This window comes from Cupressus sempervirens, chromosome 8, assembly GCF_028749045.1.
Source record: "Cupressus sempervirens isolate cs-2001-9-10 chromosome 8, ASM2874904v1, whole genome shotgun sequence".
NCBI lineage: Eukaryota > Viridiplantae > Streptophyta > Pinopsida > Cupressales > Cupressaceae > Cupressus > Cupressus sempervirens.
This window is the reverse complement of record NC_143125.1, coordinates 472,217,260-472,238,117: the sequence shown is the minus strand read 5'-3', so window position 1 is coordinate 472,238,117 and position 20,858 is coordinate 472,217,260. Positions and strand designations below refer to the sequence as shown.

The window sequence follows — 20,858 nt, the reverse complement described above, 5'->3', positions numbered from 1 at the left end:
TTTGATAACACTTCATTTGATTCCTTAACTTTTAGAAAGAAAATCCAAGTCTTCCTAGAGTAATCATCGATGAAGATTATGTAGTAGGAGTAAGCTCCTAGGGAGAGAGTTGGCATGGGCCCACATAGATCAGAGTGAATTAGTTCCAAAATTGATTTAGAGTTGTGTTCACTCATAGGGAAAGGTTTTTTAATGTTCTTTCCTAGAGCACAACCTTTACATATACTTGTATGGGTAGAATTTAAGTTAGAGATTCCAGAGATGATTTTGCCTATCTTAGATAGTGAACTAAAACCAATATGTCCAAGTCTCCTATGCCATATTTCATTAGAATTTGTTATTTCATGATTAAGAGCTTGGTTTTGAATATTACATAGTTTATATAAGGTCCCATCTCTAGTCCTAATAGTGATAGCATTTTTAAGACTTGTGTTTTTAGGCCAGTACAAGACTTTGTCTTCGTTGAAAGTAACTTGAAAACCTTCATCCGCTAATCCAGAGATTGAGATTAGGTTTCTTTTTATTCTGGGTACAAATAGAGCATCTTTCAACTTTAGTGTAACTCCAGTCCTTAATTGAATAGAACAAGTCTCAATGCCTCCGACTAGATGAGTGGAGTTGTCTCCAATAGTAACTCCTACAGACCTATAATTTTCAAGTGTTTCAAATTTGTCTCTAAACCCTGTTATATGTCGAGAAGCACCACTATCTATTATCCACACACTTTCATTAGAATTTATCTCACTTGACAAAGCAGAGTAGAAAACTAGATTTTCATCTTTCTTACTTTCGGCTAATGAAGCTAAAATTCTTTCCCTTTCAAGACATTTGCTAAAGATATGTCCGAATTTCTCACATTTTAAGCATTTAACTTTAGAGCATTTAACTTTAGAGTGATTAGTATAGTTGACCTTATTATGCTTTTTCTTATAGTCATGTTTCTTTCCTTTAAATTTCCTTTTCTTTCCTTGATTAGGAGCTAAGAAAAGAGCTTGATTTTCACCCTCTTGATTTGATACAATACCTCTGGAGATTAATCTTGACTCTTCTGATGTACAGTCAGTTTTTAGTTGATCAAATGAAGGGATTGAAGGTCTACTGACAACTTGAATAAATGCTTCCCATGAGAGTGGTAATCCTCTAAGTGCTAATATAGAGAGTTCTTGATCTTCTACTTTGTTTCCAATGGAATTTAAGTGATTCTTAATTTCAAAGATCCTTCCAAAATAAGATGAGATTGATTCTCCCTTATTCATTTTAGTATTCATCAATTGATTCCTCAAAGTGATCAATCTGCTTGAGTTGTTTATTTCAAATGCATTTTTTATTGTAGTGAGTACTTCAAAGGCTTTCTTCAGATTTGCAATGGAAGGAAGAATGTGATCCTTTACGGAGTCTATTATGATTTTCTTGGCTTTATTGTTTTGCCTTCTCCAAGTGATTTTCTCAATTTCATCTTCAGGAATTGGATTATTAGATTCAATGAATGATTCTAATTCTAGTTCTTCAAGAATTGTAGTAGTCCAGATTTTCCATGAAAAGAAATTTACAACACCTTCGAGTCTATCCTCTACTCTCACATTATTTGACATATTTGTAGTACCTTTGATAGTCTCTCTACCAGGTAGGCTCTAATACCATGTAAAGTTTAGTAGATCGTGTTTGGTGTAGACTAATCAAAGTGTTTGATATGCATTCTGAAATATAATGGACTGGTGTCTTCCTGTTGACAAACTTAATATACTTGTTGTAAACTATAATAACCTGCTCTCAGATCAGTATTGCCAGTTGTGATTGATACGATCTGCAGAATGGAAGTTAACTATATATATATATATATATATTGAAACATGACGTAATAGTCATGACTATACGTTAATGTCTCAACATACATACCGGTTCATTAAGTTAATGATAACTGGTGTCATATACAACTAACATATTAACCCCGATATTAATATCTATTAGCATAAGACACCATCCGATATAGAATCAAAGATGATGCTTCAACTTATTTAATAGTCTGCCAATACATATATAATCGGTAGTGAATATAATATGATCTAGTGTTAGTCGCCTGAATTAATATCGTTACGTAGTATTGACAGATAGTGCCACGTAGTATTAACAGATAAAACAAATCTCAATACTGCAATATAAATGTTAGAATATATATATATATATACTACTTACTAGTTTAAGTCAGATGATTCAACACTCAACTACTAACTTCCTTAACAAAATAAATGGCAAAGAAAAAAATACATTGTTTTAAAGCTATGTTACCCCAAGTTTCCAAGCTAGGGGGACATGGGATGGGGAAACGGGTTTTTGGTTTTTGGCCCTAGCCGGGGATGGCTGTGTGTGTGTGTGCATGTGTGTGTATGAATATTTGTATGTATATATATAGTACAAATCTAAATTTTCAAATATATCCATAAATTTCAGAATTACATAACATTGTCACATTCATCATAGCAAACATAATTTAAAATTATCTATTTCATTCATCAAATCAACATAGAACATAGCATCAAATTGAATCATCATCTAAGAATATTAAAGTCTAAGAATACGAACATAGGATGACATCAAATGAGAGAATCTACTTCTAGGTAGTGAATGAATCAACCTTCCCTAGTTGGGCAATATGTTCATACTTTAGAGCCATTGCGTGTAGCTTTTGGAGAAGAATTTAATTTATTGTGCCAAATCATTTCTAGACAGGTAGAAACCATCTAATCAGCTACAACAGCATATTTTTAAGCACGGATTGCTGCTAGCAGAGCATTATCAAAGCTGGAAACAACCTGAGTATTCCTCAACCCAGCAGCAGTCATTTCAAGGTCTGTTATATGAATATCAAACAAAAATCTAAGGGTCTGTTTGACTGCGGGAATAGGAATAGGGGAATAGAAATAGCTATTCTGGAATAGAAAATGGTATTACGTATTCCTGTTCTCTGTTTGGTTCAGCCAATATTTGATGGGGAATTCGTGGACCCCAAAATTTATGTTTTCTAAAATAAATAAAAGTGGAATAGGAATACGTATTCTAATAACACCTATTTGGGTGGAATTGCAAAACCCCATTTTTGGGCCAAAATTGGAATACGTATTCCTATTTTACTTCATATTCCAATTTTGATTTGGTGCATCCAAACGAAGAATTCAAAATTTTAAGAATTTACATATGCCTATTCCGCTTGTATTCCTGTTGCCAAACAGGCCCTAATTTACAATCTTTTTTAGGTCTGGTTTGTTAAACATAAGTTTGAGTTTTCAGTCAAAGTTGGATGCTAAGTTTGTAGTGACATCCATTCAACATATGCTATGTTAAACATAACATATTCTTTCATTTTAATGACTTCCAACATGTGGGGCCAACAAATGGGCAAAATATCACCATTTATTATTAAAAAAAGAAATTAAATTTATTTTGAAATCAGAAACTTCAAGCAAACCCCAGGACAGACAACAAATGGCTACTCAGTCCTCGGGACAGACAATGCCAGCTAGAAATGTGTTGACCATTTCCAAATTTTCCAGGACGGATTTCAGATTTTCCTACTTGGGTAAGTAGGAACAGCTTGGAAATGTTTCCATCCATGTTTCAAAAACCCAAGGCTTACAGCCAGAAATGCATCCCAGGGTAAGATAGTTTGAAAGTGAAACCACCAAGCTCCACCAAAGCTCACACATCTGAAATCTCTACAAACAATCAATGTTTTTCTATGTTGTAGGATGAAATTTTACTTTCAAACCATTGCATTTATAAAGCAAATTGGGTTTTTAAAATTTTAGGGTTAATATGTTTTACATACAGCAGAAATAACATGTATACCATATTTGGACATATTTGGCATGGCAAAGATTGGGATGCTGTTTCAGATATGATTGAATATAGCATCCAGTTTGTATTGTGCCATATCTATAATTGGTACAATGGTATTTGTACCGGAGGTTTTAATCCATCTTACCCTACAACATTGAACTTCAATTCCCATCCTTAGACGTTTGCTGATTTATCCTTAGACAGCTATTTTCATATTGAACTTGAAACTTGAATTATGAAAATTTTATAATATTCATCATTTGTGTTTAAAATGGCATTTAATTAAACAATGTCTTTATTTAATATATGATGCTATGTGGTACTGTATACTTAATTCATGCTTTTAGACTACAAAAAAGGCTGAAAAAAAAAAATTTATATATATATATATATGATTTTTATATATTTTTGTATGCATGAACCTAACGCTCATTTGTTTTTGTCAAATCCACAAACAAAGTCTATAAACCTAAACTATGATCTAAACTAGAACCTAAGTCACAAGATTCGAATTCGAATTCGAGTTCGTCGATCATAAAATTTGGATGAAATTCGACAAGGGTAAAAATTCAGAAGAAAAAAATTCAGCATTAAATTGAACTTATATATATTTACCGATTTTTAAATATTAGTAATATATCCACAAAATTGTCAAAATAGTTTGACATTGCTAAATAATTAATCTAAATAACTTAATATTATTTTAAAATAAAATAATCTTATTTTAAATAACAATATTATATTATATATCATCAAATTGGGATGAAGTTCATAAAGGGTAAAAATTCACTGAAATTCGAACTTCGTGAATAAAATTCGGCAAATCCTGTGACATAGACTAGAACTAACAACTGGCCCAAACTGTCAAAAAAGGCCTCAAAATTATTTAGAATATAAAAGTTATGGTGCACAAAAAAGCCAAAAATTCAGGAAAGAAGGGTTGTAAGTACTTCTGCCAGTAGCTTCTGGATGAAGTAAGAACATGTGTACAAAATTTTTGGAGGTTTGTATAGGTAGATTGTTAATGCATTGACATGATTGCTTATATAATTTTGTTTATAGACTTAACCAGATTTGTGTTTTAATTTATATCACAAGATAATTAAAGGGCATGAGTAGCAGAGTTATTTGGAACTAATGCTCATGTCATTTTTGGCTCACTAAGGTTTTTGTATCAAAATGGGATTCAAGTAGTAAGGAAGTTTTAGGCCAACTTGTGAACCATGATGGATACTGGGCTCAAAACAATCAAAGCATTGAATCGTCGAACTGAAGGTGAAAGAGAAAATGCAAATGCAAATATATTTCAACTAAGAGGATAAATCAACAAACGTCTAAGGATGGGAATTTAATATTTCTCATAAATATAGCTATAATAAAGCAATTCATGCATCGAATAATAAATCACATTTTGTTCTAAGCACACTAAGCCAACTGAAGTCAGTGATGACAAAGAGAAAAGAACTAGCCTCAAAGGTGACAATCGAAATAGCTATCCATCTTGAATACATGAACAGCTGGAGAAGTCCCAAGACAAGTATAAACCAAGGCATGACCAAAACCATCAAAAATAAATACTCAAGGTGGGATACAAGGTTTATTTGAAGTTGAGCAAACAAAGATTCTAACAACAACCTAGAAAGCTCAACTTCTAAGAGATGAGCAACCCATTCATTAGTATGTACTCTTTAGTTGTTTTCGGGAATTTGCATTAATAAGTACTATCTATGTTGGACAAAGTAAAACAAAACACTACACTCTTTTGAAGACTGATGCTCAAGAAGAGTTTGATGTGGTAGAAAAGGGTCAAACGGAGAGGACAAAAAATGTCAGAGCCGAGAAAGGAAAGACGCCCAAAAAAGCAAGATGGTAACTCAAGGAAGCAATGGGAGAAATCTTTCTCTATCTCCCAAACCATTAAGCTTTACTGGAACGCAAAATCCTTCCATGGGATGATGAGTGATTAATAAGCATCCAAAAACATTTCACTCAATCCAAACAAGAATATATCAAAAATAATAAAGCATTTCATATAGCTAAGAACGCATTTGATCAAAAAGGTAATGGGCAAGGTTTGGGTGTACTTGACTAAAGAGAGACTCCAATGGTAAGCTAGGGAACCTTTCCCCCTAAGACATTGACCATTCAAATATTTTGGAGCACATTTGAAAGAACATTGCTAAGTTAGAATTACCTTCACACATGAGGATGTACTCAATATACTAATTGTCAATTAGGACAATTTGAATCTATATTTTATATGTTACGAAATGACGAAGTGAGAGTCCACCATTGGGGGATGTGTCTCACCATATGGCAAGACCACCATACAACGAAGGCAATGCTCACACCGTACAGAGGAAGAAAGATTCTTGAGGCGATAGAAAGATTCTTGAGGCGAAGGGAAGTCCTAAGGTGAAGAAAGATTCCTGAAGTGAAGCGAATGTCCTAAGGCATATGGTGAGTGGACCATACGGCAATGATGATGCTTTTTTTTTTTTTTGTCTCCGAGGCATACGGAATCGGAGGCGTCCACGCTGGACTTGTCCGCGTGACTAGAGCCGTCCACATTGCCGAAGGTCTCCGCATCACCAACGGCATCCATGTGACCAAAGGCCTTTGCGTGATCGAAAACTATTTCCATTGTGACAAGTAATGTAATGGTTTCTTTACCGAATTTTGCAACGAATTACAATGTGCATAAATGACTGCAAGATTTGTGAAGAATTGATAATGTTGAAAATCAGGTTGATTGTAAAGGCAATCTGAGCTTGTGAGAAATCTGGAGTGTCGTATATAAATTTTGTTTACTATTATACAAAAGTTTGCTTGGGGTTTTGGTTGGTGCGTTTTTTCCCAAAAGGGTTTCACACGTTAAATCTTGTTTTCTCTGTCTTGTTTTTGATATTCTATCTTATATTCTTGTGCATCTCTGAAATTTCTTCTTGCTTATTTCCCTGTCATTTGGCATTCGGAAAGTGTTTCCTCGCAGTTGCTTTCCTAACAAGTGGTATTAAAGCATGGCCAGTTGTGTTAATCTTGTCGAGTAGGGTTTGGTTTTTTGTGCCAATTTGTTTTCAGTGGGAGTTTGCAAAATTTGTTTGAAAATTTGAGATGGGTGGTACTTTAGAAGGGTGGACATTGAAAAGTTCAATGGCACAAACTTTGAGTTGTGGAAACTTAAAGTTGAAGATATGCTAGTCAATCGAGATCTATGGATCGCTGTGTCTAGCAATAGACCTTCAAGTGCGAAACAAGAAGATTGGGCTCTAGCAAATTAGAAGACCAGAGGACTAATAAGAATGAGTCTTGTCGACTTAGTTTTATTAAATGTCCATGAGGAGAAAACCACACATTCCTTGTGTAAGAAGTTGGGAAACATTTATCAGGGAAAATCCTTCGTAGACAAACTTTTCTTAAGAAAGAAATTGTACTCTTTGAGGATGGATGGAGGGACGACTGTGGCAGATCATCTGAACTCATTCAATATGGTGATTGCGCAATTGACATCTATTGGTGTGTCCATTAGTGAAGAAGAGCGTCGCATGTTATTGTTGTGCTCATTTGCCTAATTTGTGGGATCACTTGGTAATGGCCATCGAAAGCACGACTACCTAGTTTAAAATGGGCGAAGTAGTTGCTGCACTTTTGTTAGAGGAAATGTGAAGGAAGTCCTCTGAAGCAGCCAAAGAAGCTCTCACTGTACGAGGTAGATTTAAAGACAGAAGTAAGGACACAAAGTCAAAGTCTCAAGAGTGATGATCCGCCATTCTTGGAAAAAGGTCCAAGGTGAAATGTTGGAACTATGAGCAAGGTGGTCATATTCGGAAGGATTGTAAGGAGGAGAAAAAGAAGATGAATTACACTTCTGACACTAAATCTTCTGAGAGTGACACTAAAACCTTCATAGCGGCCTTGGCAGTGCCCGCGTCCAATGACGTATGGCTAGTGGATTCGGTAGCATTATTCCACATGACGTCTCATAAAGAGTAGTTCTCAAACTATGAACCATACGATGGCGGAAGATATTCCTAGCAAGCGATTCCACACTAGAGATTGTTGGAAAAGGAAGAGGAAGAATCAAAATCCAATTCCTCGACAACAAAGTAAAGTGAATTGATGGGAGTACATCATATACCTGGTTTGGCTCGAAATTTACTTTATGTTAGCAAGTTGAATAATGTCGAAGTTTAGGTAACATTTGTCTATGGTGGTTGCAAGATGACTAGGGGTTCTATTGTCTTAGCTAAGGGTGAACACATTGGAACACTGTATAAGTTAGATGTCAAACTTGTATGTTGTAATAGCGTCTCTATCAAGTCTGATAAAATTAATATGGCAACACCTGGTGTAAATATGATGGAAGTTAAACCTCCTGCTAAGAAAACAATGCTTTGGCATTATAGGCTTGCCGCTTGGCCATATTGGCGAGAAAGGTTTGAAAACCTTGAAGAATAAAAACCTGGTTTATGGGTTGGTTGATTGTAACCTTGAATTTGATTTCTACGAACATTGCATTTATGCAAAGCAAAACCGTGTCCAGTTTTATTCCAGTTCTCAAAAATCTTCTGGTTTGTTGGACTTTATTCACTCAAATTTATTCAATCCTATGGATGTTCCTTCTTTGTCTAATTCAAGATATTATGTATCGTTTATTGATGATTATTCAAGAAAAACATTCATTTACTTTTTGAAGAATAAATCAGAAGTGTTCAATCATTTTAAGGAATTTAAAAACCTTCTTGAAAACCAGACTGGGAGAAAGCTTAAATGTTTAAGGACGGATAACAATGGTGAGTTTTGTAATGCACATTTTGACAAATTTTGTGTAGATCATGGCATTAAGAGGCATAAGACGACACCTTATACTCTGCAACAGAACGCAGTAGCAAAAAGGATGAACCGGTTGTTGATGGAGAGAGCAAGGAACATGTTGCGAAGTGACAGACTAGAGTAGAAGTTTTGGGCTGAAGCAGTGGCTACAGCGTGTTACTTGTTGAATCATTGTCCTACGGCAACATTAGTTGACAAAATGCCTATGGAACATGGTCTGGTAAGAAGCCCTCGTTAAGACATTTGTGTGTCTTCGGCTATGAGGTGAATGGTCATGTACCTGAAGTGAGTAGGTCCAAGTTGGATAACAAAGCAATGAAATGTATTTTTAATGGGTACGGCATTAGTGTGAAGGGATACAAATTGTGGAACCCTCTCACTAAAAAAGTGTTGTACAGCAAAAGTGTTATTTTTCATGAGATGAAACCTGACTCACTAGAGCAATCAGAGAAGACAAAAAAGAGAAAGAAAGCAATCCAAATCCCTTTAGCTTCCAAACTGGAGGTATTTCAAACTCCAAATGAAACTGAGAATGAGGATCTAGAATTACCCAAGAATGAGGATGAGGAGAGCTCAAGTGATCATACAAGTGAAGGAGAACATGATCCTAAACCTCATGTTGAACCTCCAAAAGTTTCATCACAGGAAGTGGGGAGATCTACTCGGGAAAGGCGATAACCTGATAGGTACGGTTACTCACCGTAGAGGTTTAACTATTCCATGTTGAATTTTAATTGTGCCTATGCTTTGCTTAAGGATGTTGATGAGCCTAAGAAGATTCACATTCTTGGTTGAACACCATGAAGGATGAAATGAAGCCCTTGAAGAAGAATGGAACCTAGGATCTTGTACCCTTGCCTCGAGGTAGAAAGCACGTGGGATATAAATGGGTGTTTAAGAAGAAGTACAATCGAGACAGCAAGATTGACAAGTACAAGGCAAGATTGGTTGCGAAGGGGTATTCTCAGAAAGAAGTGATTATGGAGAAATATTTTCTCCTGTAGCTAAGCTAACATCTATCAAATTTTTGTTGTCACTTGCAGCAACACATGACTTCAAAATTGAGCAGATGGATGTGACGACAGGGTTTCTTCATGGTGATCTTGAAGAAGAGATATATAGATCCCAACCGGAGTACTTTGCGGAAAAAGGTAAAGAGCATCTAGTATGTAAGCTGAAAAAGACTCTGTACGATTTGTAGCAATCACCCAAAATATGGTACCAAAAGTATGATACATATGTTTTGTCTTTGGGTTTTACGAGATCCAAATCAGATCACTGTGTGTATTATAAAGCTAAAGGTGATCAAATACTTATTATTGCTCTATATGTAGATGATATGTTGTTTATAGGAAATGGTTTCATAATAAAAATCCTAGTTGTCCCTGAAGTTTGAAATGAAAGATTTAGGATTGGAAAATTTTATTCTGGGGATGGAAATTAGAAGGGATAGGATCCGCAAAAAACTTTGGCTCAGTCAGAGAAAATATAATACCAATGTTCTAGAGCAATTTAAAATGACTAATTGCAAGCAACAAGTAATTCCATTGTTACATGGAATGAAGCTATCATTCAATGATAGTCCAAAATCTCCTAATGAGATTGAAGACATGAAGCGGGTACCTTATGCAAGTGTTGTTGGAAGCCACATGTACGCAATGGTCAGAATGAGACTAGACATTGCACAAGCAGTGGGAATACTAAGTTGGTTTATGGAAAATCCAAGCAATTCACATTGGGATGTTCTAAAAAGAGTTAAGATATTTGAAGGGTACATTGCAATTGGATGTAATAGACTGCTTAGCATTCAAGGTTATGTTGATGTTGATTAGGCTGGGGACATTGACAAAAGAAGATCCACCAATGGATATGTGTTCATGATAAATGGTGGTTCTATTGATTGGATGAGCAAGCGACAAAGTGTAGTTGCATTGTCAACAACTAAGGCAGGGTACATGGCATCTACTCATGCATGTCAAGAAGCAATTTGGCTTAAGCGCTTGTGTTCTGATGTTGGTTATAATGCTGGAAGAGTTAAAATTCTTTATGACAGTCAGAGTGCAATATGTTTGGCAAAGAATCCTATTTTCCATGCCAGGACAAAACACATTGACGTACAATATCACTTTGTACGTGACATGATCAAAGATGGAAAGGTAATCTAGAAAAGGTTGACACTCAGGAGAATGTTGCAGATGCATTGACGAAGCCGGTGAACACAGTAGAGTTCAATTGGTGCACGAGCTCCATGGGGATTAAAACCTTTGACTCTTGTTAGCCTCGTTGAGTAACTCCGCACTCGTCAAGTGGGAGATTGTTAAGAAATGACGAAGTGAGAATCCATCGTCAATAGATGTGTGTCACCGTAGAGAAAGACCACCATACAACAGAGGCAATGCTCACACCATACACTCGAAGAAAGATTCTTGAGGCAATAGAAAGATTCTCGAAGCGAAAGGAATGTCCAGAGGTGAAGAAAGATTCCCGAGGAGAAGGGAATGTCTCGAGGCATATGATGAGTGGACCGTACGGCAATGATGGTGTTTTTCCATCTTCGAGCATACAGAGTAATCGGAGGCATCCACGTTGGAGTCATCTGTGTCACCATAGCCACCTGTGTCGCTAAAGATGCTCACGTCACCAAAGGCATCCGTGTGACCAAAGGCCTTTGCGTGATCAAAAACTGTTTCCATTGTGACTAGTAATGTCACAGTTTCTTTACCGAATTTTGCAACGAATTGCAGTGTGCATAAATGGCTACAAGATTCATGAAGAATTGATAATGTTGAAAATCAAGTTGATTGTAAAGGCAATCCGCACTTGTGAGAAATCCAGAGTGTTGTATGTAAATTTCGTTTACTATAGTAAAAAAGTTTGCTTGGGGTTTTGGGTGGTGGGTTTTTTCCCGGAAGGGTTTCCCACGTTAAATCTTGTTTTCTTTGTGTCTTGTTTCTGATATTTTTACTATCTTATATACTTGTGCATCTCTGATATTTTTTGTTGCTTATTTCCCTGTCATTTGGCATTCAAAAAGCATTTCCACACCGTTTCTTTCCCAACAATATACACGATTGATGTGTTAAGGTTGTAGCTTCAATCGGATTGATTCGATCTGAGATACATTATTGTTATTGGTAAATCAGCATTTCCTATATGAACTTATCCATGTTAAATAATATATCTTATTGTATAATATATATATATATATATATATATATATTAGATATAATATATATTATATTATTTTATATATATATATATATTGTTATACATATAATTATTATTAATTAATGATGATTAAACCTTAGAAACATGTCGCTTCATTAGACATGTCTCCTCTCACATTTATATGGGATTCAAATCTGCATTTGGAACACACCTATAACTGTGGCAATGTTAGTACATTTAAAATTCAACATGGTATTAGAGCCAAACTGCGAATGTAATAAAGCAATCAAAGTCATGGTAGCAAGATTTTATGCCTATAATAAAATATATGGAGTTAGCATACAGAATCAAACAATCAGAAAATGAGTCAGACCCTTAGTTGCTTTTATTTTTTTATTTAGTTCAGTCATTCAACATGTATGAATCTTTGTGAATTTGGCTTGACGGTGAAGCCTGGAATATATATATGTTTTTTGCACTAGATATATTTATGGGCAGAATACCTAAAGTAACAGCACTTGTGTTACATCTCCTTATTGTGAGTTTGGAGTATGTGGCAGTCAAGCATTCCAAGCAAGGATGATAAGTTAGATCTGAGAACCCAAGATGCATAATGGGTGGCAACAAATACATTATCAAACTGATATCGAGAGAGGAAATGGCTGAGACCTATCACAGGGAATCTTTTTTTGGCATCTCCTCAACATTCCAACATTAAGACATCTATGAATGATAACTACAAGGAAGTTGTTAGCTAGTGACACAATATTCTCCAACATTAGCATCCAATGTGAAAAGCTTAGGCTATAGGGTTGTAACCAAAAACTGTCGAGAATCTGTGTTATGTGAACATTCGATGAGAAGTGTTATATCTAGGTTCAATACTGCATCATTTGTTAATGCTAACATGCATCATAGATAATACCAACTGAAAATGTGGTTTTGAGTCTCCAGATTTTTTGGTGAGGATCCATTAGCATGGAGCGGATTTCATGGGGCAGGTGTTTACATATGGAATAAAATGACAATTATAAGCAAGACTGCTCGTTAACATTTGTGACAGTGGCATTCATTTTTCACTGAGGATGTGGCTATCTACATTGAATGATTCTCAACTTCAAGGAACATGGAGGACTGGGAGATTGGTGGTTATCACTTTCCCAGTAGGTGCCATATTACTGTGAATGTATTGACAAACAAGTAAACTGAACAGAAGTAAGGCAAGACCCACACTCAATTCATCACGTTCCCGGGAAATTACTATAAGGCATAACTTGACATTAAATCAAAATGGCTCTTGAGACAAGGAAGGCACATAGGTATCACAGGGTATGTGGGTACGTCCCTGCCATGTGCTTATATTGTGACATAAGCAGAAGGATCCTCGGGTAGTAATAAAGTATAAGCACATAAACATAACCAAGGTAATTAATTACCACATGGAAAGTGATTCTGTAGTCTCAAGCCAGCAAAGAATCATCACACCATGAACTAGAGGGCCTATAAAATATCCTTGGTTAGAGGCAATCAAATTCCAGTCATCTCAGATTTGTTTGCATGACGGGTTGTCAACAACATTTATACGGACCCGGACATTCTGAAATAAACCATTATCCAATAATAGCTATATTTGTCTCTACAATTCCTGACACGGTGATATATCATGAGAAAACCCATTGATGTTGTATGTTGTTCTATTGATAATATTTCAATCGAAGGAGAAGTCGATGAATATAAAAATAATAGAAAAGAGATAGTAAATTCAAAAACAGAAGACAGTCCTACGTGCCACTGAAAAGGACAAGAATAAGAGAGGAGTATAGTATTAAAGACAAAGTGGTGTGTGAGAAAAAAAAGAGGAACTGACCAAAAGGTGGGCACATCAAACAATATCATGGAACCATGGAAACACATGGAAGAAAATCACACTCGGACATTAGGATTTCTAGTGTGCATGTATGCGTGATAATTCTCTTGCCATGAAGAGAGCTATACTAATATGACATAGAGGTTGATATCATTCATGCAGAAATTCTCTCATTGGACTTGATCATCACTGAAAACTCCATAAAACAGTAGAGGTTGATATCATTCATGCAGAAATTCTCTCATTGGACTTGATCATCACTGAAAACTCCATAAAACAGAATCAATGGGAATCTTATATTGTGGAGAGGAATGATAATCAATGTTCCATCCCCATTTGAACCATCTTTAGAGGTGAGATGTCAAAGAAGGGACACCATCAAAGTTCAAACTTGAACCATGTTTAGAAAGGAGATGTTCCATTCTCAAATGTCTATGAACCATCATATGCAGATAAAAAAATTTATCTTTTACATTTATCTACTCATTGTAGTCTCTCTCCTATTTGTAATTCTATACATGCTATAAGAGTTATTTGCCTTGATTTTTTTTAACACATGCTACCAAATATTGCGCAGTCTCAATCTTATGGTAGTAATTTGAAAGAAGTTATGCTCTAGAATTTATTAGTCATCTGATGATCTGGCTGGTTAAAGTGAGGCTCAAGAAGCAAATATCATTGATGATTGAGATTATGAATATCTTTTCTATCAAGAGGGAGTTCAATACTTCATCAGAGACAGCCTTATACAAGAAGCTCAAAAGGTTGATACTTAGATGAAGTCTAACATACATGTGTATGACTACATGATTGTGATGGGCCTACTCATGTGTACATCACAAGGAAGTAATAACTTGTCACCTAGAGGTTGAAAGATTAATATCAGATTCAGAGGAAGTTTGACAGGCATCCTTGGGTGAAGAGAGTCTCAAAGGGAGTAACTATAGGACCTGACTTCCCAAGATCATTATTCAGAGGGAGAATTTTCGAGGTGCAATCCTTTGTGAAGGATATCTTCTCTATGAGGGAGACATTCTAAGTGAAACTCTTTGTAATATATTCTTCTCTGTGAGAGAGAATTGAGGTGAAAGCCCTTGTACCACCCTCTGATTTGGTTCATGGTGGTTACTATTTCGCATATGATATGTAATGAAAGGTGACTATCTTTCATTGACATATATAAACAAAAGGTAATCATTGTAAAGTGGCGATCTTATAAATGGTTATCATGATAGACTTCATTAAGTTGTTGTCCCAGAGTGCTGGAAGTCATGATAACGAACGTATCATGATCAGACTTCATTAAGTTTTTGTCCCGAAGTACCAAAGATCATGATACTTGTCTTGATAGAGACCATGACATTGTGATTTCTTGTTAAGTAGTTGTCCCTGAGTGTCAGAAATCAGATTACTCATATCCTTCTAGGATATAACATATTCTTTTGGTAGGCATCAAGGATTTGATGCCAGTGCACATACCAAAAGAATATGTGTATGATGAATATCATATGATTGATATTTCTTCTTGAATCATACTTCGGATTATATTAAAAGAAAACATCTAAGTTGATGGATTTATGTTCATATCCTTAAATATGTCATTTCGGGTATATCATAATGTGTTGATAGAGACCATGACATTGTGATTTCTTGTTAAGTTGTTGTCCCTAAGTGTCGAAAATCAGATAACTCATATCCTTCTAGGCTATAACATATTCTTTTGGTAGGCGTCAAGGATTTGATGCCAATACACATACCAAAAGAATATACGTATGATGAATATCATATGATTGATATTTCTTGTTGAATCATACTTCAGATTATATTGAAAGAAAACATCTACATTTATGGATTTATGTTGATATCCTCAAATGTGTCATTCCAGGAATATCATACTAAGGTGATATCTCTTCATATACTTAAAGAGCATAATGTGTTCTACAAATCCTCCCTAGCTAAGAGGGAGTGTTAAGGTTGTAGCTTCAATCGGATTGATTCGATCATCAGAGATACATTATTGTTATTCGTAAATCATCATTTCCTATATATATTTATCCATGTTAAATAATATATATTATTGTATATAGCATATATATAAATATTATATTATATAATATATATATTATATTAGATATATATGTTATACATATTATTATTATTAATTAATGATGATTAATCTGCATTTGGAACACACCTATAACTATGGCAATGTTAGTACATTTGCAGCGATCCTGATAATTCAACATGATGTTGGAAGAAGAAGAGAAATAACAACTACCCCTTATTGAAAATTGTCTTTGATGCTCAAGAGTTGGAGTTGGACATGTTGTCATAGAGAATGATCAGATAAAATAGAAGAGAGATAGAAAGAATATTAATATCCATGAATGACCGCAAATAGGTTAATAGGACTAGAACACACATATGTTAGATAGAAAAGTACTAACAGAAAAAGGGTCCCTATGCCAGTACTTGCCACAATAGCAAAGTACTACAGTAAAATAAGGCCCTATACTAGTACATCTATTATAATAGGAAAATAATAGGTCAAAAATGGACCATGGAGTTGAATAAAACAGAACAGATTAACAAAAGCAAGAAAAACAAAGCAATGGAAAAGTGGGTACAACCTGAAATAGTAACCTCAAAACAAGTTAAGTATGAATAGACAACCGTAGGAGCCTCAGCTAATCAGCATCAAAGGAGATACACCAAGTAAATAAGATGATAGCTTGCATCTTCCTAACCATTAAGTATTCACTGGGACCAGAAAGTATTGCAAAAGAGGAAGTTTATTCCATGAGGATCCAAAAAGTATTTAAGCCCATTAAACCAAGAATTGAATCAAAGAACAGCTAATAGAGTATGTGATGTTTAATGATAAAACTATTAGGGTGCAACAAGTTGCTAGTTGTATCATCTAGAGAGACTTTGCATACGTACTTGTGGCAGATACATATTTAGCATGGCAGTTATTCTTGAAAGCTGAGATGAGTTCACTCATTACAAACAACAGGACATAATAATGATAAGAAACAGTCTCTTCAAGTTATTTAAGATTTGGAAGTCCTTCAGTGCCAACTGAATGTAAAGATGACAAAACATTTTTATTGTGATAGGCTCAAATCCATTTGTGAACGAGAGTGTAAAGGAGAACAAGTGAATTCTAGTTGGTTGAAGTAGCAGAATTTTCAATGCACTCCAACTAATTCTTCTCCACACGAGGGTTTTGAGTTCAAAATCTGTGTCAGTTGTCTTGTTCTTGTGTCTACTATAAGATTTGCAACAAAAATTGTTTCATTTCTAGCCAATTAACATGACTTATCCAGCACTATTTTCATTCTAAGCTACATAAAATTGGAGCATATTATAAGGCCATCATTAACATCCTACAAATTTACCACCAGCATAAAACTCAAGATTACAAATCATCACATGACCCCATTAATAAATTTTCTTTGCAGCCCAAGTGCAGCAGGTTCATCATTCCTCAAATATTGTATTAGAATACATATTTGACCTGTCTGTAATTGATTTAAATATATTTAAAGCTGTGTATATGGACTTGTACGTTCCATTGTCTAGTGGTTTGATAATGACGAACATACAACATGAATTTTAATACTTTTGATGTGCACATGTTGAAATTAGACAGAAGATACTTGCCAATTGCACTGCATACTTGTGCATGCCTGAATATCAACAGGTCAAATATTTCCCACACTAAAGGATCTTTCCTGGACGATCTCCTATAGTGATATATCACTACAAATCCAGCCATACAGTGATATGAAATAGTCTCAAAAAAACATCAGAGTCTCATCAGAAATGACAACATATGGTGGCAACTGTGTATGACCTTATTATATCACTGGCTAATTCAATTACAAATTAGAGGCCATTCACAAGATGTAATTGTATCAATAACGTTAGGTGTATTAATATTGACACTTACAGTAGCAATGCTAAAATAAAAATATGCAAATATCCCTATAACCTTGAGAGCAATTTGAGATGTAATTAGTTCGATAATAAGAATGTTAACTTACCATTTCCTAAGCTGACGAATCTTGAATTCTGGACCCTGGAAAATATTAATTCAAACTATAATCAGGGTACAGTTATATTCAAAGATAAACTCAAGAAGAAAATATATAATAATGGAAGATGCAGGATATACATCCTACAAAGATCTCAACTTTTCATGAAGTACAATAAATTGACAAATTGTAAGGGAGTAAATTTACTATTTTTTTAAGTTCTTCTGTCCAAAACTGCAATGCATCCCGATTTTTCTGCAGATCTGGATCAGCACGGAGAGCTTCCTCAATTATTGCTACTTGTCTATCATTCATGATACGCCATGGCTTTTTCCTGATGCGCTTATTTTCAACTCTGCTTGAATTAATACCTAATGCCTTGCCATTGACAGGATATCGAATTGTTTTGCTTGTTTGTCTGTCCAGTTCAGCAGTTCTGTCATTGTCATCATTAACAATATATTTATCATTTGTGATACACCAAGTTTTTTTTCTAGGTCGTTTGACATTAGTTCTCTTTGTATCAATATCCTCAATATCTTCCACAACAGCTCCTGCTCCCATTTCTTCCTTGTCCCAATCTGCATGATTCTGATTTTCACTATTTATATTCTTTGATATTTCATCATCATCTATCTCATATTCTGTATCCATAAAATCATTTTTATATATGCTATCACCATGAATAGTCTGTTTTACCAAATCAATCCCATCATTATTTGAAATACCCACCTTCCTATCAATTTCTGTATGTTCAATACTCCACATGCTAGACACAAGTTTATCACTGAAACCCTTTGACTCATTCCCTTCAAGAGAATCCACCACATCAGAGATCTTTTCAACGTCATCTGTATACGTTTTTTCTTCAGTAAATCTACCAAGAGATAAACCAATATTTTCTTGGATTGCAATTGAATCCTGTTTTCTCCTGCCTGCTGTGCAAGCTTCCTAATGAGGTCCAAGTTTATCAGGTTACAAAAATAACACAACATGGAGATCTTAAAAACTTTCAAAAACACTGGAGGTAAATGAAACCTTATTGATAGATGAAGCCAAACAGCTTTACTTACTGAAATTCCAGCTTGAATTTGCTCCTTACTAAATTTAGAATAAATAATATTCTTGCTACAGTAATAAGACTTCTGATGTATCCAAACAAACAAATAAACACATAAATACAGATTTAGTTTTTATATTCAAACTATAAATCATGGCTGATTAAAATGATTATGTAACTCTTCAGCATTGTCTGACATAAAACTGGAAATATCACAAGACAGAGAAATTTAACCAAATAAGTCGGAGCATTTCTCTATATCTGTTAAGAAAATTCGACTGAATGAGTTCTGACCTGAGGAATTGATTGTTCCGGACATACTGTAGTATGCAATTGTTCAAGGAACTCACTGCACACACAATTTAACAGTAGCAATTATCACTAATAGTTGAGCCTAATAATACAAAACCTATAACTTCAAAATATGACTTATTCCATTTGGATAAAGATATAAAGCTTATAAAGCTTAAATGTTCAATATTAAACAATGGAGATGAAGTCTCCTTAACTAGAAAAGCAGGTGGTATTTCTAAACGAAACAATAGATAAATAAATATAAAAATAGAAACTAACTAATAAAACTAAACTGACTGAAAATGATCATTAAAAAAATTAAATTGTTATTTCAGCGCCCTGCTTTAATGGCCATCGTACTAACTGCCCTACAGAAGACAATCTACAGGTTTTTTGGTCACAGATGCATAGAAGGCTGCCCCTCTTCTCATCAAAACACTTTGCAACATGAATCTGCTGCTGAGATCCTCCCTGAATCTGCAGAACTTCTAGAAATGACGAAGATAAGAAAAAACCATCCAACTTGATGTTGGGAAACAAAGGTATCACTCCCTATAGCCAGAGACACCAATATAAAGCTAAGACCAAGATTTTGAGGAGATAATCAGCAAACCCTCGTGTACAACATTGCCCTAGCAACTCTAGGTGTGATCCAAAACAATTGCAAGAAACCACATTTTTTGTGGAAAAAATCGACAAAGCCCTCAAATGGATTTTTTCAGAAAAATCAAAATGCCCTGAAACCAGCAACAATAGCCATGATTTGTTCCATAAAAAATTTAAGAAAAACCCAAAAATGATTTGAGGATAAAATCATATAAACCAAACACGATTTTTGAGAAAAAAATTTGATCAAGATTCAAAACATAACACAACATCCAAAATGATCAAAATACAAATCTTTGTTTTTGAGTAAAAATGAAAAAACCCTTTAACAAAATGGTTTTTGAGGGGAAAAACAACACACAAAACCCATGATTTTTTCATGCACAAAAATTATTGAACCCTCCAATAATTTTTTTACAAAAAAATTTTAAAAATCCACAATATAATTTAGGAGGACAAAATTATTAAAACACAACAAAATTTTCTAAAGGTAAAAAATTATTAATAAATGCCCACTATTTTTTTAAGGGCAGGAATTAGAAAACCCAGAAACAAAACACCAATTTTTTACTTATATACATCACATTTTTTGTCAAGAAAAAACAGAAAACCAAAAAGACCACAAAATCATACAAAACCCTCGCATTGCAGAATGCAGGTCACAGCTGCGGCAAACAAAACCTATCATAGAAACCTTCAAGCGCCAAAACACCAGACTTCGCGTGATAAAATTAAAAATACCCTAAAAATGGCCCAACTTCATGCAAAAAAAAACAAGAAAACACCTTGTGTGGAAAACAGCACATGCAAGCAACATGCAACTCACAAAAAGCACATGCAAGTGCATGCAACCCATGAAATTCGAAGACTTTTGCTCAAATTAGAAAAAAAAAATTTAAAACCTTGACCAGGTCTGGGATTTTCAGCAAAAAAATCTTTGAATCCACTACCGAATTTGCAAAGTAGATTTTACATTAAAAGCGATGGAAAACTTTTTGGAAAAATTCCACGATAAAGAGGCTACGAAATTTTTATTAAAAAATTTGCCAGATCTTAAAGAACCACATCGACTTGCTCTAATACCATGTTATAAAACTTTCCATATTAAACAATTGAAATGAAGTCTCCTTAAATAGAAAAGTACAAGACGATGTTT

At 34.7% G+C, this 20,858-nt stretch overlaps 1 protein-coding gene across 2 annotated transcripts in view; it reads right to left on the bottom strand.

Moving 5' to 3' along the window:
* LOC149543281 (nodulin homeobox-like) overlaps nucleotides 1–20,858 on the bottom strand; it is a 182,936-nt gene that overhangs the window by 56,319 nt on the left and 105,759 nt on the right. The window contains exons 13-17 of one of the 2 annotated variants that reach the window (XR_016355613.1): nucleotides 19,097–19,151; nucleotides 18,816–18,887; nucleotides 18,475–18,693; nucleotides 17,950–18,323; nucleotides 17,752–17,786 (exon numbers count right to left, since the gene is read on the bottom strand). Coding sequence is in view for 1 of the 2 variants with exons in the window: in XM_089798127.1 (XP_089654253.1) it covers nucleotides 17,752–17,786; nucleotides 17,950–18,693; nucleotides 18,816–18,887; nucleotides 19,097–19,151 (906 nt within the window). In the remaining variant the exon portion in view is untranslated. Of the gene's footprint in view, nucleotides 1–17,751; nucleotides 17,787–17,949; nucleotides 18,694–18,815; nucleotides 18,888–19,096; nucleotides 19,152–20,858 lie in introns of both variants that reach the window. The other variant, XM_089798127.1, reaches the window with a different exon arrangement.